The following is a 27,312-nucleotide window of genomic DNA, read 5'->3' on the forward strand; positions in this document are numbered from 1 at the left end:
GCCGGGGTCTGGTTGGTAACTGCATGTGTCGCATTTCTGTAGGCTAACAGGAAATTGTCCACCTTATGCTGTAGTGGAATGTCATCATCGCACATGGCCCTTATTGCCTTTTTAAAGGTTTGTACGAACCTCTCAGCCAATCCATTTGTGGCTAGATGATACGGGGCGGATGTGTAATGCCTTACCCCATTCCTTCGCATAAATTTCCGAAACTCTTTGGACACAAACTGTGGTCCATTATCAGAGCAAATCTGCTCTGGCAAGCCGTTCCTGGCAAATATAGTCCGTAGGACTGCAATCGTTTTCTCTGTAATGGTGGAGGACATTTTGATCACCTCAGGCCATTTCGAGTGCGCATCCACTGCTATTAAGAACATTGAGTCCATGAATGGGCCAGCAAAATCAATATGCACCCATTGCCATGGAGAGGAGGGCCACTCCCATGGGTGTAGAGGGGCATGTGGTGGTCCATTTTGGACCTTCTGGCATCCTGAGCAGCTCTTTGTTAGGTCCTCGATTTGTTGATCGATCCCCGGCCACCACACATAAGCCCTAGCAAGGCTTTTCATTTTCACCCCTCCCAGATGGACTTCGTGAAGCTCATTGAGCACTCTCTCCCTTAACTTGGGTGGAATTACCACTCGGGATCCACACATCACTGTCCCCTGGCATACTGACAGCTGTTCTCTTCTGGATGAGAATGCTGGCAACAGTGAGTCGCCATGTGTTGGCCATCCCTTCACCGTCAAATCATATACCCGAGACAGTGTCGGATCATTTCGGGTCTCCTCTATATCCGCGTTAGTTACTGGCAAGCGTTCAATTATCGACGAATAAAATATTTCGATAGGGTCCACTGCTGGTGCTTCCTCCACAGTAGGCAGTGGCAGGCGTGATAGCCCATCAGCATTTCCATGCTGTTTCGTGCCCTTATACTCTATTTCATATTGGTTCGCCCCTAGAAAAAGGGACCATCTTTGTAGCCGTTGTGCAGTCATCACCGGAACGCCCTTCTTTGGATTAAAGATGGAGACAAGTGGTTGGTGGTCAGTCAGCAAGGTGAACTTCTGCCCATGCAGATAGTGGTTGAATTTTTTTACTCCCCATACTAGGCTGAGGGCCTCCCTGTCAATCTGGGCGTAGTTGCGCTCGGCTGAGGTTAGTGACCGAGACGCAAAGGCTACTGGCCTCTCCAACCCGTCTGGGAATTTGTGCGACAGCACCGCTCCAATACCATAGGGTGATGCATCACACGCCAACCGAATTGGTAGTGCTGGGTTGAAATGGGCCAACACCTCTTTTGATGTGATCAATTCTTTACACTTCCGGAAAGCTCGTTTACATTCGTCATTCCACTTCCATGGTACCCCCTGTTGCAGTAGGGTGTTCAGTGGGTGTAATACTGCAGACAAATTTGGTAAGAACTTATGGTAGTAGTTCACCAGCTCGAGGAACGACCTCAGTTGTGACACATTTTCCGGTGCTGGAGCCTTGACTACTGCCTCAATCTTTTCAGGGGACTTATGTAACCCCTCTTCATCAATAACGTGGCCACAATACGAGATCTGCTTCTGGAAAAACTCGCTCTTGTGGCGATTAGCTCGTAGCCCATATTCCTTTAATCTAGTGAGTACCTTCTCCAGGTTGGCGAGGCGATCACTGTCATTTTCGCCCGTGACCAGGATGTCATCCAAATAACACTGGGTCCCTGAAATCCCTTGCAGGACTTGATCCATTGCCCTTTGCCAAATAGCCGGAGCCGATGCTACCCCGAACACCAGCCGGTTATATTGGTAGAGACCTTTATGAGTGTTGATCGTAAGGTATTGTTTCGAGGCTTCTTCTACCTCCATTTGCAGGTACGCCTGGGCCAGATCTATCTTAGTGAAGCGTTTACCTCCAGATAGCGAGGCGAAAATATCTTCAATCCGTGGAAGCGGATATTGTACCGTGTGAAAGATTGGGTTCACTGTCACCTTAAAATCCCCACAGATGCGGACCTTCTTTGGTTCCCCAGGCGTATTACTCAACGACCTCTTAATTACAGGAACGATGGGTGTAGCCCACTCGCTCCAGTCCACTTTGGGCAGTACTCCTGAACGTTCCAACCCTTCCAGCTCTGCTTCGACGGCTGGTCGGATCGCATAAGGCACCGGTCTGGCCTTAAAAAACTTTGGGCTTGCATTTTCCTCTATTTTAATCGTTGCTGTTATGCCTTTTAGTGTTCCGAGTCCCTCCTGGAACACTTCTTGTGCATCAGTTAGCATTTTTGAGTCGTCCAGGTGTGACGTCGTCATCCTTTTTGGCCTCAACCTTCAGTGCCTGTATGGAATGCCAATCTAATTGTATCTTCCGGATCCATTCACGTCCTAGTAGTGGTGGTCCTCCATCTGGCAATACATATAGGTCCATTTTTGGTATTTCCTGGCCTTTGTATATCACGTTCACCCTTATTTTTCCTTTGGGGTAGACTTTTTGCCCCGTGTACGTCTTCAAGACAATCTCTGTAGCTTTCAAGGGTATATGTGAGAATAGCCGCTTGTAGTCCCTTCGGTTTATGACTGTTAGGGCTGATCCTGTGTCCAATTCCATTTTCACTTGGACTCCGTCTATCTTGAATGTGGCCCAGATAGTCTGGTGATCCTCCATTTTGATTACATTATGTAGTTTCAGATAACCCAGCTCCTTGCTTCCGGAGTCTGTATCACTTTTCTGTTCGTCTGAACTACTGTCCGTCACCTTATGTACCTTTTTGTACTTCTCCTGTGGAGATTTCTTGCTGCTGGTTTTCTTCCCTGACCTGCAGACTCTTGCTATGTGTCCTGCTTTTCCACACTGTCTGCACACTTGGTCTTTGAACCAACAATCCTTCTGGTCGTGTGTTGTTCTGCCGCAGCGATAACACTTCCCTGCTCCATATGACATTTCATTGGTGCCATATTCTTGCGGTCTCCGTTGTATCTCTGCAGCGCCCCGTGCGGCTGCTTCGTGTGATACTGCCATGCTGAAAGCCTTGTCCAGCGTAAGATCCTTTTCTGATAGAAGCCGTTTCTGGGTTCCTTCACTTTGAAGCCCACACACAAACTTGTCCCTTAACGTATCTGCTAGTCCCATTCCAAACTGGCAGTGTTTCGATAGCTTGCGCAGTTCCGTTAAATACTCAGCATTACTTTCGTCTTTCTGCTGGTTCCTTTTGTGGAACTTAAATCTTTCTGCTATCAGCAGCGGTGTGGGGTTTAAGTGGTCCTGTAGGATTTCCACTATGCTTTCGAAATCCTTATCCACTGGCTTCTGTGCGGTTATTAGGTTTCGCAGTAAGCCATACGTTTTTGCACCCATGGAATTCAACAAAACCAGTGCTTTCCTGGCATCTGGCACTTCATTCGCCTTGCAGTACATCTCAATGCGTTCCACATATGTCACCCAATCTTCGACTTCATTGTCGAACGCAGTGACACTGCCACTCTTCGGCATCCCTGGGTGTGGTTAGACTTTCTAAAATGGCGTCTCCCGCGCTCTCCCTTCTTCCCGCGCTCGCCCTTCTTCTCCGCTGCGGCTTCAAAAATGGCGTCTCCCGCGCTCTCTCTTCTTCTCTGCGGCTCAAATGGCGCGCTCTCCCTTCTTCTCCGCGGCTCAAATGGCGTCTCCCGTGCTCCCTTTCTTTCCCCGCGGACGCTGCTCAGCCCTTGAGCCCTGGCTGCGCATTGCGCGTTCTGCTGTGCGCCTCTCTCGTTGCCGCTGCTCGGTCCTGAACCCCGGCTCTGCTTTACCCTCTCTCTCTTTTTGTTTTCCGTCGACGCCACTCGGTCTTCAACCCCTGGCTGCGCCCTGTGCGCTCTACCCTCTCTCTTACCCCGCCGATGCTGCTCGGCCTTTTCTGTGCCGTCGGTCGGCTCCAGCCGCCGCTGTCCGGTCGTGGCTGGAGAACCAAGCCCAGTTCTCAACAGCCTCCCCTGCGATGTTCACTCTCTCTGCCGGATGACTGGGCGGTTGCTCGTGGTCGACGCCCGTGCTTCTGGCCTCGACTTTCTTCCACCGTCCTCCCGGAGCGAATCCTTGGAAGGAAATGCAGAGTTGCAGGTAGATTCGAATCGACCTCGTCGCCACTGTTGAATCCGTAAATCTTAAGGTATGGTGTTCTTCAATAACTAGACGGAGGCTGTAGATTAACAATCAACAGGTGTTTACTGGAGGAGGGTAGTCTAAAGACTGACAGTACAGATGCCTGCTCAAGGCTTATATACAGGTGTGGTCACTGCCGGTACTAAAGTATACAGGAGCTGTAAAAGTAGTTCTCTCTTAAAGGTACATACACTACACCTTTAATAATAGCATCTAACATCTTCCCTATGACAGATGTTAAGCTAACTGGCCTGTAGTTTCCTGCTTTCTGTCTCCCTTTTGAAATAAAGGAGTTACATTCACTATTTTCCAATCTAATGGAACCTTCCCTGAATCTAGGGAATTTTGGAAAATTAAAACCAACGCATCAACTATCTCACTAGCCACTTCTTTTAAGACCCTAGGATGAAGTCCATCAGGACCCAGGGACTTGTCAGCCCGCAGCTCCAACAATTTGCTCAGTACCACTTCCCTGGTGATTATAATTTCTTGAGTTCCTCCCTCCCTTCCATTTCCTGATTTACAGCTATTTCTGGGATGTTACTTGTATCTTCTATAGTGAAGACCGATGCAAAATACCTGTTCAATTCAACTGCCATCTCCTTATTTTCCATTATTAATTCCCCAGACTCATTTTTTATAGGACCAACACTCACTTTGTTAACGCTTTTTAAAAATATCTATAGAAACTCTTACTATCTGTTTTTATATTTCTAGCTAGCTTTCTCTCGTACTCTAATTTTTCTCTCCTTATTAATCTTTTAGTCATTCTTTGCTGTTTTTTATATTCTGTTCAATCTTCTGACCTGCCACCCTTCTTTGCGCAATTATATGCTTTTTCTTTAAGTTTAATACTATCTTTAACTTTTTTAGTTAACCGTGGATGGTGGGTCCTCCCCTTGGAATTTTTCTTTCTTGTTGGAATGTATATATTCTGTGTATTTAGAAATATTCCCTTAAATGTCTGCCACTGCAACTCTATTGACCTATCCCTTAACCTAATTTGCCAGTTCACTTTAGCTAGCTCTGCTGTCATGCCCTCATTTAAGTTTAAAATACTAGTCTTGGATCCACTCTTCTCTCTCTCAAACTAAATGTAAAATTCAATCATACATATAGATTGGGCTAACCAAATTGGTAACAATACTGTGGAGGAGGAATTCCTGGAGTGTTTATGGGATGGTTTCCTGGACCAATATGTCGAGGAACCAACCAGAGATCAGGCCATCTTAGACTGGGTATTATGTAACGAGAAAGGATTCATTAGCAATCTTGTTGTACGAGGCCCCTTGGGTCGGAGCGATCATAATATGATCGAATTCTTCATTAAGATGGAGAATGAAGTAGTTGACTCAGAGACTAGGGTCCTGAATTTAAATAAAGGAAACTACGATGGCCTGAGGCGCGAGTTGGGTAGGATTGATTGGGGAATGACACTCAAAGGGTTAACAGTGGATAGGCAATGGCAAACATTCAAAGACCGCATGGATGAACTACAGAATTTGTTCATCCCAGTTTGGCATAAAAATAAAACAAAAAAGGTGACTCAACTGTGGCTAACGAGGGAAATTAGGGATAGCATAAGATCCAAGGAGAGGACATATAAATTGGCCAGAAAAAGCAGTAATCCAGAGGATTGGGAGCAGTTTAGGATTCAACAAAGGAGGACAAAGGGATTAATTAAGAAAGGGAAAATAGAATATGAGAGTAAGCTTTCAGGGAACATAAAAACTGACTGTTAAAGCTTTTACAGATATGTGAAAAGAAAAAGATTGGTGAAGTCAAGCTTAGGTCCCTTGCAGTCAGAATCAGGGGAATTTATAATGAGGAACAAAGAAATGGCAGACCAATTAAATACATACTTTGGTTCTGTCTTCACAAAGGATGACACACATAACCTCCCAAAGATGTCTGGGAACATAGGGTCTAATGAAAGGGAGGAACTGATAGAGATCAGTATTTGTAGAGAAATGGTGTTAGGGAAATTGATGGGATTGAAGGCCGATAAATCCCCAGGGCCTGATAATCTACATCCTAGGGTACTTAAGGAAGTGGCCCTAGAAATAGTAGATCCGTTGCTGATCATCTTCCAACATTCGATGGAATCTGGAACAGTACCCATGGATTGGAGGGTAGCTAATGTTACCCCACTATTCAAAAAAGGTGGTAGAGAGAAAACGGGGAATTACAGACCGGTAAGCCTGACATCGGTAGTGGGGAAAATGCTAGAGTCCATTATAAAAGATGTAATAGCAGAGCACTTGGAAAACAGTGACAGGATCAGATAAAGTCAACATGGATTTACAAAAGGTAAATCGTGCTTGACTAATCTACTGGAATTTTTTGAGGATGTAACTGGTAGAATAGATAAGGGAGAACCAGTGGATGTGGTGTATTTGGACTTTCAGAAGGCTTTCGATAAGGTCCCACATAAGAGATTAGCGTGTAAAGTTAAGGCACATGGGATTGGGGGCAAGGTATTGACTTGGATAGAGAACTGGTTGGCAGATAGAAAGCAAAGAGTTGGAATAAACGGGTCTTTTTCCGAGTGGCAGGCAGTGACTAGTGGGGTACCGCAGGGATCGGTCCTTGGACCCCAGCTATTCACAATATATATTAATGATCTAGACGAGGGAACTAGATGTAATATCTCCAAATTTGCAGACGACACAAAGCTGGGTGGGCGTGTGTGCTGTGAGGAGGATGCCGAGAAACTACAGGATGATTTGGACAGGTTGGGTGATTGGGCAGATGCAATATAACGTGGATAAATGTGAGGTTATCCACTTTGGTGGCAAAAACAGGAAGGCAGATTATTATCTGAATGGCAATAGATTGGGAGAAGGGGAAGTGCAATGAGACCTGGGTGTCCTTGTGCACCAGTCGCTGAAGGTAAGCATGCAGGTGCAGCAGGTGGTTAAGAAGGCAAATGGTATGTTGGCCTTCATAGCGAGAGGGTTTGAGTACAGGAACAAGGATGTCTTGCTGCAGTTGTACAGGGCCTTGGTGAGACCACATCTTGAGTATTGTGTGCAGTTTTGGTTGCCTTATCTGAGGAAGGATATTCTTGCCATGGAAGGAGTTCAGCGAAGATTCACCAGGCTGATACCTGGGATGGCAGGAATGACGTATGAGGAGAGATTGGGACGATTGGCCTTGTACTCGCTGGAGTTTAGAAGAATGAGAGGGGATCTCATTGAAACATAAAATTCTGGCAGAACCGGACAGACTAGATGCAGGGAGGATGTTCCCGATAGTCGGGGAGTCCAGAACCAGGGGTCACAGTCTAAGGATAAGGGTAGGCCTTTTAGGACAGAAATGAGGAGGAATTTCTTCACCCAGAGAGTGGTGAACCTGTGGAATTCTCTACCACAGAAGGCAGTAGAGGCCAATTCATTAAATATATTCAAGAAGGAGTTGGATATATTTCTTAAGGCTAAAGGGATCAAGGGGTATGGGGAGAAAGCAGGGACAGGGTACTGAACTTGGATGATCAGCCATGATCGCATTGAATGGCAGAGCAGGCTCAAGGGGCCGAATGGCCTACTCCTGCTCCTATCTTCTTTGTTTCTATGATCGCTGCTACCTAGGGGTGCCTTCACTATGAGGTCATTAATTAATCCTATCTTGTTGCACAAAAGCAGGTCTAGTATAGCCTGCTCTCTGGTTGGCTCCAGAACGTGCTGTTGTAAGAAAGTATCCCGAAAACATTTCATGAACTCCTCATCTGTGCTACCTTTGCCCATCTAATTTTTCCAGTCTATATGCAGATTAAAATCCCCCATGATTATTGCCGTACCCTTCTGACAAGCTCCCATTATTTCTTCTTTTATACTCCATCCTACCATGTGGTTACTGTTAGGGGGGCCTGTACATCACTCCCACAAGTGACTTCTTGCCTTTATTATTTCTCATCTCTACCCAAACCGCTTCTACATCCTGGTTTCCTGAACTTAGGTCATCCCTCTCTTTTGTGCTAATACCATCATTAATTAACAGAGCCACCCCTCCACCTTTTCCCACCTTCCTGTCCTTCCTAAATGTCATGTACCCTTCAATATTCAGGTCCCAATCTATGTCATCCTGCAGCCATGTTTCTGTAATGGCCATCAGATCATATTTATTTATTTCTATTTGCGCTATTAGTTCATCTGTTTTGTTTTGAATGCTACGTGCATTCAGATGCAGAGCCTTTAGTTTTGTCCTTTTATTATTTTTGTAACCTCTAGCCTTATCTGCTGATTTACTCTTAGAATTGTACTCTCTATCCCTTCCTGTCACGGTCTGTTTATCATTTCCCATATTAATACCGTTCTCTCTTGCCTTGTCTCTAATCTTTGATTTACCACATCTTCCCAAATTTGATCCCTTGCCCCCACTATTTAGTTTAAAGCCCTCTCTACCGCCCTAGTTATACGACTCACCAGATCACTGGTCCCAGCACGGTTCAGGTGAAGACCGTCCCAACGATACAGATCCCACTTTCCCCAGTACTGGTGCCAGTGCCCCAGGAATTGAAACCCATTTCTCCCACACCAGTCTTTGAGCCACGCATTCATCTCTCTAATTTTATTTACCCTATGCCAATTTGCTCGTGGCTCAGGTAATAATGCAGATATTATTACCCTTGAGGTTCTGCTTTTTAATTTAGATCAAGGGGTTAGAGGTATTTCACGAGATGGCGAAAATACACCAGAAACGGGACCCCAGGACGGGAGGGCACGGGGTCGGGGCTGTGATGGGCAAGTGTAGGACAGTCAGAAAGCATTTCTTAACACGCTGGATAATCAGCAGTTGGAAATATTTCCAGGGAGGGTGGTTAAGGCCTACAACCCTCCGAGATCTCTGCGCTCCTCCAGTTCTGGCCTCTTGAGCATCCCCGATTTCAATCGTTCCACCATTGGCGGCCGCGCCTGGGCCCAAGTTCTGGAATTCCCTCCCTAAACCTCTCAGCCTCCTTTTAAGACGTTCCTTAAAACCTACCTCTGACCAAGGTTTTGGTCATCTGTCCTAATGTCTCCTTATGTGTCTCCTGTGAAGCGCCTTGGGACGTTTTACAATGTTAAAGGCGCTATATAGATGCAAGTTTTTGTTGGTATTCTGAAAGGAGGGCTGAGGGATCGTCATATGAACGCATCTTTCTATGGTAGAAACTGGGAAGGGTCCCAGATGCAAGCGGCACTCCAGACTATTCATCCATCTTAACCTTATTCAAACCTGGCCATCAACACTCCAAGGACAACATTCTCCCCTTCATTGCACAAGCAGAATCAGATCCTGGGGAGTGTTTGGATCATATTCATCTGCAACAACCCTTGTGTCCACCATTCTTAATGGGATATCTATTCGGCTCTTTTTATTAAGTAATTAATTGTCTCAACTTCCTTTTGTGGGCAATCGCAAGCAGAAACCTGCATTCACTGTTAACATAAGACATACAGACCTCATTACAGCCTCGGCCCAAACATGGACAAAGGAGCTGAATTCCAGAGGTGAAGTGAGAGTGCCTGCCCATGGCATCAAGGCAGCATTTGACCGAGTGTGGCATCAAGGAGCCTTAGTAAAACTGAAGTCAATGGGAATCGGGAGGAAAACTCTCTGACGTAATAAAGACTCACTATGCACTTGGTTGAACATAAAGCAAGGCTTTAATCGACTTGTAACAAAACATGGAGGTCTAGTTAGTAGTCACTAGCTTCTTGTTTCCAGATTGTCTCTGGCCAAGTTGGGCCCACACCCGAGTATTTATACTCCTCGGACGGCGCCCTCAGCTGGCCGTTCAGTAGTACTTCCTGAGTTACTTCTTGTAGAAGTTGCGATTTATGACACTCTCCACTGGCTGGAGTCATACCTAGCACAAAGGAAGATGGTTGTGGTTGTTGGAGGTCAATCATCACAGCCCCAGGACATCGCTGCAGGTGTTCCTCAGGGCAGTGTCCTAGGCCCAAACGTCTTCAGCTGCTTCATCAATGACCTCCCCTCCAACATAAGGTCAGAAATGGGGATGTTTGCTGATGACTGCACAGTGTTCAGTGCCATTCACAACTCCTCAGATAATGAAGCAGTCCATGCCCGCATGCATCAAGACCTGGATGACAATCAGGCTTGGGCTGATAAGTGGCAGGTAACATTTGCGCCACAGAAGTGACAGGCAATGACTATCTCCAACAAGCGAGAGTGTAATCACCTCCCCTTGACTTTCAACAGCATTACCATTGCCGAATCCCCCACCATCAACATCCTGGGGTTCACCATTGACCAGAAACTTAACTGGAGCAGCCACATAAATACTGTGGCAACAAGAGCAGGTCAGAGGCTGGGTATTCTGCAGCGAGTGTCTCACCTCCTGACTCCCCAAAGCCTTTCCACCATCCACAAGTCACAAGTAAGGAGTGTGATGGAATACTCTCCACTTGCCTGGATGAGTGCAGCTCCAACAACACTCAAGAAGCTCGACACCATCCAGGACAAAGCAGCCCGCTTGGTTGGCACCCCATCCACCACCTTAAACATTCACTCCCTCCACCACCGGCGCACCGTGATTGCTGTGTGTACCATCTACAAGATGCACTGCAGCAACTCGCCAAGGCTTCTTCGGCAGCACCTCCCAAACCCGCGACCTCTTCCCCCTAGAAGGACAAGGGCAGCAGGCGCATGGGAACACCACCACCTCCAAGTTCCCCTCCACATCACACACCATCCTGACTTGGAAGTATATCACCGATCCTTCATCGTCGCTGGGTCAAAATCCTGGAACTCCCTCCCTAACAGCACTGTGGGAGTACCATCACCACACGGACTGCAGCGGTTCAAGAAGGCGGCTCACCACCACCTTCTCGAGGGCAATTAGGGATGGGCAATAAATGCTGGCCTTGCCAGCGATGCCCACATCCCATTAAAAAAAAATTAAAAATAAACAAGGGAGCAGGACTAGGCCATACGGCCCCTTGAGCCTGCTCCGCCATTCAGTAAGATTACGACTGAACATCTACCTCAACTCCACTTTCCTGCCCGAACCCCCATATATCTTGATTCCCTTAGAGTCCAATAATTTTGTGACTCCATACCTCACTTTGCACTTTAAAAAAGCAAGGGGCCCAAAACAGCCCCCTCGCTTTTTGATAGATCAACGCACTCACCTGCCTTCTCACTGTATCCCTCAACCAACGTTCCCACTAAGTTGTTTTTTTGTTGGTAAGCAGGCCATCTGCCAGCTTTTAAATGGAAAAAATCGCGTTGGGTCGTGCGGCCACTTAAATGGACCGGGCACGAAAAAAGAATTAGAGGGAACATTGCCCTCAACCCCTTCTCTTTTGCAAAATGCATCTAATTTGGAACCAATGTGTGTTGTTTGCTTCAGCGGCTCAGAAGGTGGTCATTTGACCCATCTGTGCCAGCTCTCACAGGAGAAGGAGGCCATTCAGCCCCTCAAGCCTGTCCCGCCATTCAAACCAATCATGGCTGATCTGTATCTTAACTCCATCTACCCGCCTTGGGTCCCTAACCCTTAATACCTGACGTAAGTGTAACCCCTTTACGGTTCTCTAGATATATGTGAGATGTGGTCTCTGTTGTAGACAGTATTCTATAGTCCAGTAAGGAGATCACTACTACAATGGCTTAATTCTAATTATCTTACTTTATAGTTTTAACGTCAGACAGTATAAGAAGATTACAGGTCAATGAACTAAATTAGACATTTGCATACATTAGAATGAATCTAGACATAATAAACATACATTCTCCATTTACATGGATTCAAAGGAGAATCTGTCCCTGTGTCCAAATTCGAGTGCACTCTTTCGTTGGCGTGCTTAAGTTGGAGCTCATGGTATGTATAATGTCTGCAAGACTTACGACTCCGAACCCCTTCGTTGAATTCTCTTCACGATCACTGAATCCCACTTTGAGTTCTGGATGCAGAGCTACTAATACGAAGGGCGGCGGCCGAGTTTGGAAACCCGGGACGGGATGCGGTAGCCATTTGCCTCCTGAGCCCTCTTTTCAGAGCTCCTGCCCTCTTTTCTTCCAGTCGCTCCTTTTTCCCGCTCGAAAACCCCGACTCCACCCCACCCCCCAGAGGAAATAGTTTCTCTCTCTCTCTCTCTCTCCTATCAAATCCTTTAATCATCTTAAACACCTCGATTAGATCACCCTTTAATCTTCTATACTCGAGGGAATACAAGCCCAGTCTGTGCAAAATAACAACAGAAAATGCTGGAAAAACTCAGCAGGCCAGCATTTTCTGTTGTTATTTCGGATTTCCAACATCCGCAGTATTTTGCTATCCTCCCAGTCTGTGCAACCTGTCCTCATAATCTAACTCTTTTAGCCCCGGTATCATTCTCTGTATTTTGAACACGTCTATCTGAACTCTCATGAGCTTTTCTTCGAATGAGAAGAGCCTCGGCTGCTGTGGTCATTGTTCCCGCTGAGCTGTGCTGCTGCGTGGCGGTCTGGAGGTCCCGCGCAAGCCCCATATACCGGGTGCTTCACAATGGGCGTGGGGGGAAACGGCGCAGGCGTGGAAATCTGAATGAACCGCGCGCCCCGAAAGGAAAAAATGAAAGTAATCATTGACTGTCATCCCTCCTCTTAACTAAAGCCCCCTCTTGCCCTGTATCTCAGAATTCACAATTCGGTGACGGGAACTGCACAAAATACTCCAGATAGAAAAGAGAGACTTGCATTTTTATAGCACCTTCCATGACCACCGGACGTCTCAAAGCACTTTACAGCCAATGAAGTACTTTCGAAGTGTGGTCACTGTTGTAATGTGGGAAACGTGGCAGACAATTTGAGCACAGCAAGCTCCCACAGACAGCACTGTGATAATGAGCAGATAATCTTTTTTAGTGATGTTGATTGAGGGATGAATGTTGGTCAGGACACCGGGGATAACGCCCCCGCTCTTCTTCGAAATAGTGCCATGGGATCTTTTTCATCCACCTGGGAGAGCAGAGGGGGCCTCGGTTTAATGTCTCATTGGAAAGACGGCACCTCCGACAGTGCAGCACTCCCTCAGCACTGCGCCGGGAGCGTCAGCCTAGCTTTATGTGCTCAAGTCTCTGGAGTGGGACTTGAACCCACAACCTTCAAATTCGGAGGCGAGGGTGCTGCCCACTGAGCCACGGCTGACACAAACAGGGTGTTTGGTCAGGGTCTGACCAAACACCTGGCTCGGGAACACTGACCGCGCATCAGATTTGTGCTCCTTTCTGCTGGTGTGAGCCCAGCACTTTCCTCCCCTTATTGCGCTGTCCACTGGCAGCTTTAACCCTTCCTGCCCTGGAACCGCCGCGAACTCCCCAACTTTCAGCGGCTGTGTGGAAACCAGCTGACTGGGGATTTTCACCTTGCGTGTGAGCTGCTGATAAATCTCTGCTAAGGCGCCAGAGAGTTCTTATTTTAGAATTCGGTGCGATATCGGAAACAGCTCGGGTTTATTTTCTGGTGAAGTTTCACTTTTTTTCATATCCATTTTGTTCCCACCTCTGAGCATCCAGGACGAAGCAACGAACACTGCCTCCTTGAAGGGAGTTTATAGTCTGCGTCTTACTTGAGGTCGGGGGGAGGAGGAGGGCTGGGGGAAGAAAAGAGAGAGAGTTTTTGCTGCTCATGAATCTGAAGGATGTCCGTATAGAAAGAAAGAAAGACTTGCATTTCTATAGCACCTTTCACAACCTCCGGACGTCCCAAAGTGCTTTACAGCCAATGAAGTACTTTTTGAAGTGTAGTCACTGTTGTAATGTAGGAAACGCAGCAGCCAATTTGTGCACAGCAAGCTCCCACAAACAGCAATGTGATAATGACCAGATAATCTGTTTTAGTGATGTTGGTTGAGGGATAAATATTGGCCCCAGGACACCAAGGATAACTCCCCCATTCTTCCAAATAGTGGCCGTGGGATCCTTTACGTCCACCTGAGAGAGCAGATGGGCCTCGGTTTTATGTCTCATCTGTAAAACGGTACCTCCGACAGTGCAGCACTCCCTCAGTACTGCCCTGGAGTGTCAGCCTAGATTCTGTGCTCGAGTCTCTGGAGTGGGACTTGAACCCACAACCTTCTGACTCGGAAGCAAGAGCGCTGCTCATTGAGCCACGGCTGACGCAGTTTGGTGAAGAGGGAGGTACGTAACGTCAACAAGGACTCGCAGATCAACTACAGCACGGGTTAGATACAGAGTAAAGCTCCCTCTACACTGTCACAAGGAGAGAAGAGCATACCTTACAGGACTGATGTAACGTTACTGTTTCCCACTCCAGTCCTGGCCCTTCACATTAAGGTCAGAGTCAGAACCAAATTACATAGGATTACACAGGATATACGGCACAGAAACAGGCCATTTGGTCCAACCAGTCCATGCCGGCGTTTATGCTCCATGCGAGCATCGTCCCGTCTTTCCTCATCTAAATCTATCAGTGTAACCCTCTATTCCCGTTTCCCTCATATGCTTGTCCTGCCTCCCCTTAAATACATCTATGCCATTCACTTCAACCACTCCCTGTGGTAGCGAGTTCCACAAATTAGGGGCAGTTTTGTGTTGTGGATTCATACCTACCAGGAGCTGAGCTGAGACGTCGCAAACCCATTCCGTATCGACGGCTTGTGGCGAGGACAGAGAACGCAGACTTTCATCCTGCTGATTTGTGGGGATTCGAACCCCAGTGTAATATACGAACATGTGAAATTGGCGGGCAGGAAAAGGCCAGCGGGTCCATCAAGCCTGCCCCCACGCACCATGATGGCCGGAGCAGCGTGACTCAATACTTGTTCCCTCCCCCAGCCCCCTAACCCCTCACCCACAGCCATATAATCACCTGGGAGAGGCAAAAACCCCGGGCCAATAAGGGGGAAAGATACTCTGGGAAATTTCCTCTCCGACCCCCCTCAGGCGATGGAAACCAGTGCAGGCGATCGCACAGACCCAGTGTTCTCTATAAAGACACTGACCTTCTATGTGATGGGATCTCGGTCCCAGTCAGGAACCGGCCCAGCTCCCTCTGGGCGGCAGCGAGTCAGCACCCACCACACCAGCCCGCAACACATTCCAGAGACTCACTACTCTCTGGGAACAGAGAAACCGCCCAACACCCAGTCTATTCCCATTCATACACGGTTCAAACTCGTGTTCACTGGTCCACCCCAATCTGTCCAACTAGAATAACCTCTCAATAGGGACATGATCCAGCTCTTTCATTATTTTAGAATCATAGAATGGTTACAGCACAGAAGGAGGCCATTCGCCCCTGTCGGGCCCGTGCTGGCTCTCTGCAAGAGCACTTCAGCTAGTCCCACTCCCCCGCCCTTTCCCCGTAGCCCTGCAAATTTTTTTCCAATTCCCTTTTGAAAGCCGCGATTGACTTTGCCTCCACCATCCTTTCGGGCAGTGTATTCCAGATCATAACCACGTGCTGCTTAAAACAAGTTTTTCCTCATGTCGCCTTTGGTTCTTCTGCCAATCACCTTAAATCTGTGTCCTCTGGTTCTCGACCCTTCTGCCAATGGGAACAGTTTCTCTCTATCTACTCTGTCCAGACCCCTCATGATTTTGAACACCTCTATCAAATCTCCTCTCAACCTTCTCTGCTCTATGGAGAACAACCCCAGCTTCTCCAGTCTATCCACGTAACTGAAGTCCCTCAACCCTGGAAACATTCTCGTAAATCTTTTCTGCACCCTCTCTAAGGCCTTCACATCCTTCCTAAAGTGCGGTGCCCAGAGTTGGACACAATACTCCAGTTGAGGCCGAACCAGTGTTTTATAAAGGTTCATCATAACTTCCTTGCTTTTGTACTCTATGCCTCTATTTATGAAGCCCAGAATCCTGTATGCTTTTTTAACCGCTTTCAAAAAAGGGTGTAAAGATAACTTCAGGCCAGTCAGTTTAACCTCGGTAGTGGGGAAGCTTTTAGAAACAATAATCAGGGACAAAATTAATAATCACTTGGACAAGTGTGGGTTAATTAAGGAAAGCCAGCATGGATTTGTTAAAGGCAAATCGTGTTTAACTAACTTGATTGAGTTTTTTGATGAGGCAACAGAGAGGGTTGATGAGGGCAATGTGGTTGCGGTCAGCCCATTCCACCAGCCTGTCTATGTCCTCCTGAAGTCTATCACTCTCCTCCTCATTGTTCACTATACTTCCAAATTTTGCATCATCTGCAAATTTTGCATTAGTGCCCTGTACACCCAAGTCTAAGTCATTCCTATGTATCAAGAAAAGCAGTGGTCCTAGTACTGACCCCTGGGGAACACCACTGTGTACCTTCCTCCAGTCCGAAAAACAACCGTTCACCACTACTCTCTCTTTCCTGTCACTTAGCCAATTCCGTATCCATGCTGCCCCTGTTCCTTTTATTCCATGGGCTTCAACTTTGCTGACAAATCTATTATGTGACACTTTATCAAACGCCTTTTGGAAGTTCATGTACACCACATCAACCACATTGCCCTCATCAACCCTCTCTGTTACCGGATCAAAAAACTCAATCAAGTTAATTAAACACGATTTGCCTTTAAAAAATCCGTGCTGGCTTTCTTTAATTAATCCACACTTGTCCAAGTGACTGTTAATTTTGTCCCTGATTATCGTTTCTAAAAGCTTCCCCACTACAGAGGTTAAACTGACTGGCCTGTAGTTGCTGGGTTTGTCTTTACACGGTTTTTTGAACAAGGGTGTAACATTTGCAATTCTCCAGTCCTCTGGCACCACCCCCGTATCTAAGGAGGATTGGAAGATTATGGTCAGTACCTCTGTGATTTCCACCTTTACTTCCCTCAGAATCCTAGGATGCATCCCATCCGGTCCTGGTGATTTTTCTACTTTAAATACAGACAGCCTTTCTATTACCTCCTTTATCAATTTTTATCCTATCCAGTATCTCCTCTACCTCCTCCTTCACTATGCCTATGGCAACATCTTCTTCCTTGGTGAAGACAGATGCAAAGTCCTCATTTAGTACATCAGCCATACCCTCTGCCTCCATGTGTAGGTCTCCATTTTGGTCCCTAATAGGCCCCACCCATCCTTTTACTACCCATTTACTATTTATATGCCTATAGATGACTTTTGAATTCCCTTTTATGTTAGCTACCATTCTATTCTCATACCCTCTCTTTGCCCCTCTTATTTTTTTTTCCACTTCCCTCTGAACTTTCTATATTCAGCCTGATTCTGACTTGTATTCTAAACCTGACATCTGTCATACACACTCTTTTTCTGCTTCATCTTACACTCTATCTCTTTCGTCATCCAGGGAGCTCTGGCTTTAGTTGCCCTACCTTTCCCCCTCGTGAGAATGTACCTCGACTGTACCCGAACCATCTCTATTTAAAGGCAGCCCATTGTTCGATTGCAGTTTTGCCTGCCAATCTTTGATTCCAGTTTACCCAGGCCAGATCCGTTCTCAACCCACTGAAATTGTCCTTCCTCCAATTAAGTATTTTCACTCTAGATTGCTCCCTGTCCTTTTACATAGCTAATCTAAAACTTATGATACTATGATCACTGTTCCCTAAATGTTCCCCTACTGACACTTGCTCCACTCGACCCACCTCATTCCCCAGAACCAGATCCAGCAATGCCTCCTTCCTCATTGGGCCAGAAACGTATTGATCAAGAAAGTTCTCCTGACCACACTTCAGAAATTCTTCCCTCTCTCTGCCCTTTACACTATTACTATCCGAGACTATATTAGGATATTTGAAGTCCCCCATTATCACTACTTTATAGTTCTTGCACCTCTCTGTAATTTCCCTGCAAATTTGCTCCTCTATATCTTTCCCACTAGTTGGTGGCCTACAGAATACACCTAGGCCTAGAAATTCACTAGCCTTAGCGCCGCTTTTGAGGCGCTAGAGGGACTAGCGCCAGAGTTATGGCCAGTTGAAAAATTCCCTGGGGCCCTAAAGCGGCGTTGCACCGGTAGCGCTGCGCCGGCACCGATGACGTCATCGGTGTGCGCAGCGTCCCGGTTGCCATGCCGACGGGCCCCAGCGCCGAAATTCAGTTGCGGCCGCCTCGCCCGTGGCAGCCGCAACTAAGACTCTGGCAACCGAGTCTTACACAAGTTAGCGCCGGCACATTAAGGTCGCGCGGCGGCCGGCCGCTTTCCCGCCGGCCGCCTGCCCGCACCTCCCTCCCCAGACTCCTCCACCCCCCCCCCCCCCGCGGAACAGATGCGTCTGGCCTGCAAGCCCGGCACTTGTCCGAGGTGCCAGGCTCATTTTTGAAAAAAACAAACGGCCAGCGATCGGGTGAAGGCAGCGCCTCCTTAACGGGAGGAGGAGGCCTGCACTTCCCCAGCCTGCCGCACCGCATCGGGTGCCGCAGCGCCGGATTAGCGCCGCAATTCGGCACTCAGCGCCCATTGGGAGGCACTCACGCCCGCCAGTAGCGCCGGCAGCCGTCTGGGCGCGGCGCTACTGAATTTTTGGCGCGCGCAAGGGAATTAGCGCCGGCGCTAAATTTCCAGCACTAAAGCCCTGGCGCGGCGTCAACTCAATTTCTAGGCCCTAGTATTGTAATGGCACCGCTATTGTTTCTTAACTCTAACCAAATAGATTCTGTCCTTGACCCCTCCAGGACATCCTCTCTCTCCAGCACTGTAACATTCTCCTTAACCAATACTGTCACCCCACCTCCTTTCTTTCCTTCCCTATCTTTCCTGAACACCTTATATCCAGGAATATTTAGTACCCAATCCTGCCCTTTTTTGAGCCAGGTCTCCGTTATCGCCACAACATCATATTCCCATGTGGCTATTTGCACCTGCAGCTCACCAACCTTATTTACCACGCTTCGTGCGTTTACACACATGCTCTGTAAAACTGTCTTAGACCTTCTTGTATTCTTAGTCTGACCCCACCTAATACCTTACTCTAGTGCTATCTGTCTCTCCCAATCCTTTGTGCACTTTGTTTCTTCTTTCTAATACTACATCCTGGTGCCCATTCCCCTGCCAAATTAGTTTAAACCCTCCCCGACAGCACTAGCAAACCCCTCTGCAAGGGTATTGGTTCCGGTTCTGTTGAGGTGTAACCTGTCCGGCTTGTACAGGTCCCACCTCTCCCAGAAACGGTCCCAATGCCCCAGTAATCTAAAGCCCTCCCCCCTGCACCATTTCTCCAGCCACGCATTCATATGCTGTATCCTCCTATTCCTGTACTCACTAGCTTGTGGCAGCGGGAGTAATCCGGAGATTACCACCTTTGAGGTCCTGCTTTTTGATCTCTTTCCTAGCTCTCTAAAATCTACCTGCAGGACCTCATCCCTTTTTCTACCTATGTCGTTGGTACCGATATGGACCACGACCTCTGGCTGTTCACCCTCCCCCCTCAATGTTCTGCAGCCGATCAGTGACATCCTTGACCCTGGCACCAGGGAGACAACATACCATCCTGGAATCACGTCTGCGGCCGCAGAAACGCCTGTCTGTTCACGTAACTATCGAATCTCCTATCACTATTGCTTTCCCGATCTTCGAAGCGTCCTGGATTTCCCACATGGCACAGGATGTGCATCCCACTGGACTGAGCTGCCCTGCCATGCCTCTACTTAATTGACTATTAACTAACTTACAGAATAAACTTAAGCTTAAAAGTCGAGCCTACCTTTATATTCAGCCGCTTCTCTCGCTCTCTTAGTTAAAGTCTTTATTCACATGATTATTTATAGTTATATTAATTAGTTTATCTAGTTAAGTTAGAGAAAAAAATGTTAATACTCACCCACCAATCACCTACTTGCTGTCCTGTGACGTCGCTCCCTGTTTTTTGCTGTTCTTTTGGAATTCGCCGAACTTGTGCTGCCGACTCCTTCCAGGTCCGCACTGTCCTCAGGTCCCGCTCTATTTATTCTCCGCCGCCGGTGCTGCCGACTCCTTCCAGGTCCTTTTTATAAACAACTATCTGGTACGCGGCTCTAAAGTAAATAGACAAGGGCCTTGAGCCTAACTAATTAACTGAAGTAAAGGAGTAGTGAGCAATCAATGTTCCCTTTAAGCCGTGTGGCCACGCAACGCTCCAGGGAACCCGTGCAGCCGGCTTTTCAATGTAAACCGGTAAGCCTGACATCGGCAGTGCGGAAAATGCTAGAGTCCATTATAAAAGATGTAACAGCAGAGCACTTGGAAAACAGTGACAGGATCGGACAAAGTCAACATGGATTTACAAAAGGTAAATCGTGCTTGACTAATCTACTGGAATTTTTTGAGGATGTAACTGGTAAAATAGATAAGGGAGAGCCAGTGGATGTGGTGTATTTAGACTTTCAGAAGGCTTTTGATAAAGTCCTGCATAAGAGATTAGCGTGTAAAATTAAGGCACATGGGATTGGGGGCAAGGTATTGACTTGGATAGAGAACTGGTTGGCAGACAGAAAGCAAAGAGTTGGAATAACCAGGTCTTTTTCCGAGTGGCAGGCAGTGACTAGTGGGGTACCGCAGGGATCGGTCCTTGGACCCCAGCTATTCACAATATATATTAATGATCTAGACAAGGGAACTAGATGTAATATCTCCAAGTTTGCAGATGACACAAAGCTGGGTGGGCGTGTGTGCTGTGAGGAGGATGCCGAGAAACTCCAGGATGATTTGGACAGGTTGGGTGATTGGGCAGAAGCATGGCAGATGCAATATAACGTGGATAAATGCGAGGTTATCCACTTTGGTGTCAAAAGCAGGAAGGCAGATTATTATCTGAATGGCAATAGATTGGGAGAAGGGGAAGTGCAACGAGACCTGGGTGTCCTTGTGCACCAGTCGCTGAAGGTAAGCATGCAGGTGCAGCAGGCGGTTAAGAAGGCAAATGGTATGTTGGCCGTTGTAGCGAGAGGGTTCGAGTACAGGAACAAGGATGTCTTGCTGCAGTTGTACAGGGCCTTGGTGAGACCACATCTTGAGTATTGTGTGCAGTTTTGGTCGCCTTATCTGAGGAAGGATGTTCTTGCCATGGAAGGAGTTCAGCGAAGATTCACCAGGCTGATACCTGGGATGGCAGGAATGACGTATGAGGAGAGATTGGGTTGATTGGGCTTGTACTCGCTGCAGTTTAGAAGAATGAGAGGGGATCTCATCGAAACTTATAAAATTCTGACAGGACTAGACAGACTAGATGCAGGAAGGATGTTCCCAATGGTCGGGGAGTCCAGAACCAGGGGTCACAGTCTAAGGATAAGGGGTAAGCCATTTAGGACAGAAATGAGGAAGAATTTCTTCACCCAGAGAGTGGTGAACCTGTGGAATTCTCTACCAAAGAAGGCAGTTGAGGCCAATTCATTAAATATATTCAAGAAGGAGTTGGATATATTTCGTAAGGCTAAAGGGATCAAGGGGTATGGGGAGAAAGCAGGGACCGGGTACTGAATTTGGCTGATCAGCCATGATCGCATTGAATGGCGGAGCAGGCTCGAGGTGCCGAATGGCCTACTCCTGCTCCTATCTTCTATGTTTCTATGTAAAAACCACGCATGCGCGGTACTTTGAATGGCCCACGCAGACACTTAAAGGGACTGTGCAGGAAAATTACAGGGACCATTGGTGCCAATATAATACACTAGCATGTCCTCCAGTAAACTTCAGATCATGACATTATACAGCAGAGCGTTTGCAGTCCTAAAAAGATTTAAAAATCGCGAGTTATCAGTTACCTACTAGATACATTCTCCAGTCCCTCCATATTGCCCTGTTGGGTTGAAGTGGTGAACATTAAGACTGAAATTTTTCAATCCTCTCTGGCTACAGATGTGGTGCCAGAGGACTGCGAACGTGGTACCGTTATTGGAAAAGGGTGAAAGGGATAGCCCGAGTAATTACAGGCCCGTCAGCCTAACCTTGGTGGTGGGCAAATTATTGGAAAAAATTCTGAGGGACAGTATTAATCGTCACTTTGAAACGCACAGATTAAGCAAGGACAGTCAGCATGGATTTGTTAAGGTGTGGAGATGCCGGAGTTGGACTGGGGTGGACAAATGTAAGAAGTCACACAACACCAGGTTATAGTCCAACAGCTTTATTTGAAATCACAAGCTTTCGGAGTGCTGCTCCTTCGTTGGAAACATTACCTGTAAACATCTGACATGATTCTCTGACTATATAAGCTGTGTCTTTATGCATTTCTCCACTTCACCTGACGAAGGAGCAGCGCTCCGAAAGCTTGTGATTTCAAATAAAGCTGTTGGACTATAACCTGGTGTTGTGTGACTTCTTCCATTTGGATCTGTTAAGGGAAGGGCGTGTCTGAGTTGATTGCATTTTTTGAGGAGGTAACAAGGAGGGTCGATGAGGGTAGCATGTTTGAAGTAGCCTACATGGATTTTAGCAAGGCTTTTGACAAGGTTGACGAGGTGACTGGTCAGAAAAGTTAAAAGCCCATGGGATCCTAGGTAAAGTGGCAAGTTGAATCCAAAATTGGCTCTGTGGCAGGAAGCAAAGGGTAATGGTCGAAGGGTGTTTTTGTGACTGTGACTGGAAGGCTGTTTCCACTGGGGTTCTGCAGGGCTCAGTACTGGGTCCCTTGCTTTTTGTGGTATATATCAATGATTTAGACTTCACTGCAGGGGACATGATTAGGAAGTTTGCAGATGAGACAAAAGTTGGCCGTGTGGTTGCTGGTGAGGAAGAAAGCTGAGCCGAATGGCCTCCTTCACTGCTGTAAATTTCTTTGATTCTAAGGAAGGTCCCATCAAATCCACAAGCCTTCCTTCCCCCTTTCACCTCATTGTCTCAATCTGAAATTTCAACACAGAAGGAAGCTATTCACCCCCTCGTACCTGTGCCATTGCTAGAGTTTCGTACTTTAATCCCATCTCCCTGCTCTTTGCTCCTACGCTTTAATATTTTTCCTCTTCATCCTATTTAGCTAATTCCCTCTTTAATGTGATTAACTCAGCTTCAACAGGCAGTTGCGGAACATTCAAATAACCCTTTCTGCTTCTAGTACTGACCCACAGTTTCTGTCCCCTTATCCACCAACTTGTGGATATAATCTTTCACCGTTTACCCTCTCAAACCCTTTCACAATTTTGAACACTTCTACAAGTGTATATATTTTGAACCAACATCACGTTAAAAAAAATCGATTACCTGGTCATTTATCACATTGCTGTGTGTGGGAGCTTGCTGTGCGCAAATTGGCTGCCATGTTTCCACATTACAACAGTGACTCCACTCCAAGTACTTCATTGATTTCAGGCGCTTTATAAATGCAAGTCTTCCTTTCTCTTTCTCTGTCTCTCTTTCTCTGTCTCTCTTTCTCTGCCTCTCTTTCTCTGCCCCTCTCTGCCTCTCTTTCTCTGCCCCTCTCTCTCTCTCTCTCTCTCTGCCCCCTCTCTCTCTTTCTCTGCCCCTTTCTCTCTTTCTCTGCCCCTCTCTCTCTCTGCCCTCTCTCTCTCTCTGCCCTCTCTCTCTGCCCCTCTCTCTATCTCTGCCCCTCTCTCTCTCTCTCTCTCTCTGCCTCTCTCTCTGCCCCTCTCTCTGCCCCTCTCTGTCTCTCTGGTCCTGTCTAGTGCAGTATGGTTAGTTGCGAAGCAAAGCTTCCTCTAGTCTGCCACAACAGTGAAAAAATATATAACTTATTTATAACTTTATTTCAGCGACTTTCACATCCGCAGGCGATGCCCAGTCAATGATGTTGTTTTGTGGACAGACACAGCTGCCAATTTGCATGCAGCAAGGTCCCAAGAACCGTAAATGAGATAAATGACCATTTAAGTGCATTTGTTGAGGGATGAATATTGGCCAGGACGTCGGGAGGAAACCACGGGGTCTCTTCCGTCCACCTCAGTGGACAGACGGGGCCTCGGTTTAACGTCCCATTCGGTTGACGGGATCCCTGACTGCGGAACTCCCTCAGTTTTACACTGGAGCGTCAGTCTAGATTATGAAATCCTGAAGTGGGTCTTGAACCCACGACCTTCTGAGTCCGAGGATGGAATAACTCGTGGCAATGGGTGTGCAGTAATTCTTGTAACAGTACGGGGGTGTGGGAACACGTGGCACTGGGGGTGTGGGAACACATGGCACTGGGTGTGTGGGAACACATGGCACTGGGTGTGTGGGAACACGTGGCACTGGGGGTGTGGGAACACATGGCACTGGATGTGTGGGAACACGTGGCACTGGGTGTGTGGGAACACGTGGCACTGGGGGTGTGGGAACACGTGGCACTGGGAGTGTGGGAACACGTGGCACTGGGGGTGTGGGAACACATGGCACTGGATGTGTGGGAACATGTGGCACTGGGGGTGTGGGAACACGTGGCACTGGGGGTGTGGGAACACGTGGCACTGGGGGTGTGGGAACACGTGGCACTGGGAGTGTGGGAACACGTGGCACTGGGTGTGTGGGAACACGTGGCACTGGGAGTGTGGGAACACGTGGCACTGGGGGTGTGGGAACACGTGGCACTGGGGGTGTGGGAACACGTGGCACTGGGAGTGTGGGAACACATGGCACTGGGGGTGTGGGAACACGTGGCACTGGGTGTGTGGGAACACATGGCACTGGGGGTGTGGGAACACGTGGCACTGGGGGTGTGGGAACACGTGGCACTGGGAGTGTGGGAACACATGGCACTGGGGGTGTGGGAACACGTGGCACTGGGGGTGTGGGAACACGTGGCACTGGGGTGTGGGAACACGTGGCACTGGGGTGTGGGAACACATGGCACTGGATGTGTGGGAACACGTGGCACTGGATGTGTGGGAACACGTGGCACTGGGGTGTGGGAACACGTGGCACTGGATGTGTGGGAACATGTGGCACTGGGTGTGTGGGAACATGTGGCACTGGGTGTGTGGGAACACGTGGCACTGGGGGTGTGGGAACACGTGGCTCTGGGGGTGTGGGAACACGTGGCACTGGGGTGTGGGAACACGTGGCTCTGGGGGTGTGGGAACACGTGGCACTGGGGGTGTGGGAACACGTGGCACTGGGGGTGTGGGAACACGTGGCTCTGGGGGTGTGGGAACACGTGGCTCTGGGGGTGTGGGAACACGTGGCTCTGGGGGTGTAATGGTGCAGCGTGCGAGAATGCATGGCACTGTACAGAAATGTTACTTTTTCCACCCCTTCAGTTGCAGACAAGACGTACTTGGAAACGGAGACTGGTTTGAAGATCGTGCAGGCTGGTGTGGGTGAGGTAAGTGGCATCGTCCTTCTCGAATTCCCCACGGTCGCTGGGCACCGCGTTTTCGGGCACAGGCGGCACTGCATGGGTTGGGGGGGTGCTGCGGTGGGCGTAACATAGTGTAAGATCTTAATGATCTCTGAGTTCTTGGACAAGACACCAATAGGCGGCAGCCAGTATGTTTGAGCAATAGATCAAGATTTATTAAGCATACAGCGTAATATACTTAACATTAGGCGATAGCTTTAACGAGTAGCTCACAGCCCTTGGTCTCTGGAGCCTCTCGGACACAGATGACGTCGTCTTAAGTCTGTTCCTTTGTTCTCGCAGTAAGTCTGTGTAAAGTTGTTCTTTTGAGTATTGAGGTTTTAACCCTTTTCTTATCAAAAGTTGGTTTGGCCAGTGTCCATATATGGTCTTTAACAAATACACCTTTTTTAATTGGTTCGAATGGTCAAAATATCATTGTCACTCGGACCAAGGTAGCAGCCCACCTTTCCAGTATTTTTCCGTCAACCCTATCCCGCTGTCTTGTTATCTTGTTTATAGTTTTTCACCCCATTGGAATTTACCATATCTCTTTCATTTCCTGCCTCCCTGGTACAAGGCCTTTATACCAAGGGCCCATATCAGCGCTGTTTCACTAGTCTTGAGGTATCCAGACTATCTCACTTTAATCTACCAGATAAATACCTTACCTCCATTGTAATAACAACAGAAAATGCTGGAAAAACTCAGCAGGCCAGGCAACATCCGTGGAGAGAGAAATCGAGTCAACGTTTCAGGTCGAAACCCTTCGTCAGGAAATGGGGATGAGAGAACAAAAGAGAAGTGAAGAGACATTAAGAGGTATTCAAACCGAGACGAGATGGTGATAGGACTAGTGGAGACAAAAGACGGCTCTAGATTAGGTGTGAAATGCGCTGGCGGAATGAGAGACAGCTGCCATGTGGGAGAGAAAAAAGGGGGAAGGGCCAAAACAAAAGTGTAGATAAAAAATATAAGTAAAAATGTAATAGGGGCCGAGGTTATGATCTGAAATTGTTGAACTCGATATTGAGTCCGGAAGGCTGTAAAGTGCCTAATCGGAAGATGAGGTGCTGTTCCTCGCGCTTACGCTGGGTTTCCGTGGAACAATGCAAGAGCCCGAGTACAATGAGGTCTGAGTGGAAATGAGGCAGTGAATTAAAATGACAGGTGACCGGAAGCTCGGGGTCGCCCTTACGGACTGAACGGAGGTGTTCCGCAAAGCGGACACCCAATCTGTGTTTGGTCTCCCCAATGTAGAGGAGACCACATCGTGAGCAACGAATACAGTATACTAGATTGCAAGAAGTACAAGTAAAGCGCTGTTTCACCTGCGCTTGCACGGGAAGGTGCCGGGCGAAGGGGAAGGGGTGCTGGGGGTGATAGAGGAGTGGACTAGGGTGTCTCGGAGGGAGCAGCCCCTACGGAATGCTGAAAGGGGAGGGAAGGGGAAGATGCGTTTGGTGGTGGGATCACGTTGGAGGTGGCGGAAATGGCGGAGGATGATCCGTTGAATGTGGAGGCTGGTGGGGTGAAAGGTGAGGACAAGGGGAACCCTATTGTGGATCCGGGAGGGGCAGGGGTGAGGGCAGAAGTGCGGGAGATAGAACGGACACGGTCGAGGGCCGTGTCAACCACTGTAGAGGGAAATTCTCGGTTGAGGAAAAAGGAAGACATGTCGGAAGCACTGGTGTGGAAGGTGGCATCGTCGGAGCAGATGCGGCGGAGACGGAGAAACTGGGAGAATGGAATAGAGTTCTTACAGGAGGCGGGGTGGGAGGAAGTGTAGTCCAGGTAGCTGTGGGAGTCAGTGGGCTTGTAGTGAATGTTGGTCAATAACCTATTCCCCAGAGATGGAGATGGAGAAGTCGAGGAAGGGAAGAGTCAGAGATGGACCATGTGAAGGTGAGGGAAGGGTGGAAATTGGAGGCAAAGTGAATGAAATTGTCTAGTTCAGGGCGAGAGCAGGAAATGGCACCGATACAGTCATCAATGTATCGGAAAAAGAGGTGAGGGAGGGGACCCGAGTAGGA

At 47.9% G+C, this 27,312-nt stretch overlaps 1 protein-coding gene across 1 annotated transcript in view; it reads left to right on the forward strand.

Moving 5' to 3' along the window:
- The window catches only part of LOC147120628 (receptor-type tyrosine-protein phosphatase-like N), a 395,267-nt gene that overhangs the window by 182,027 nt on the left and 185,928 nt on the right, over positions 1 to 27,312 (forward strand). Inside the window, 1 exon segment of the mRNA XM_085986775.1 lies at positions 25,200 to 25,264. Within this exon segment, the coding sequence (XP_085842901.1) occupies positions 25,200 to 25,264 (65 nt within the window).

The sequence above is a fragment of the Somniosus microcephalus genome, chromosome 4 (assembly GCF_052327205.1).
Source record: "Somniosus microcephalus isolate GS21.2 chromosome 4, FLI_Smic_1.0, whole genome shotgun sequence".
NCBI lineage: Eukaryota > Metazoa > Chordata > Chondrichthyes > Squaliformes > Somniosidae > Somniosus > Somniosus microcephalus.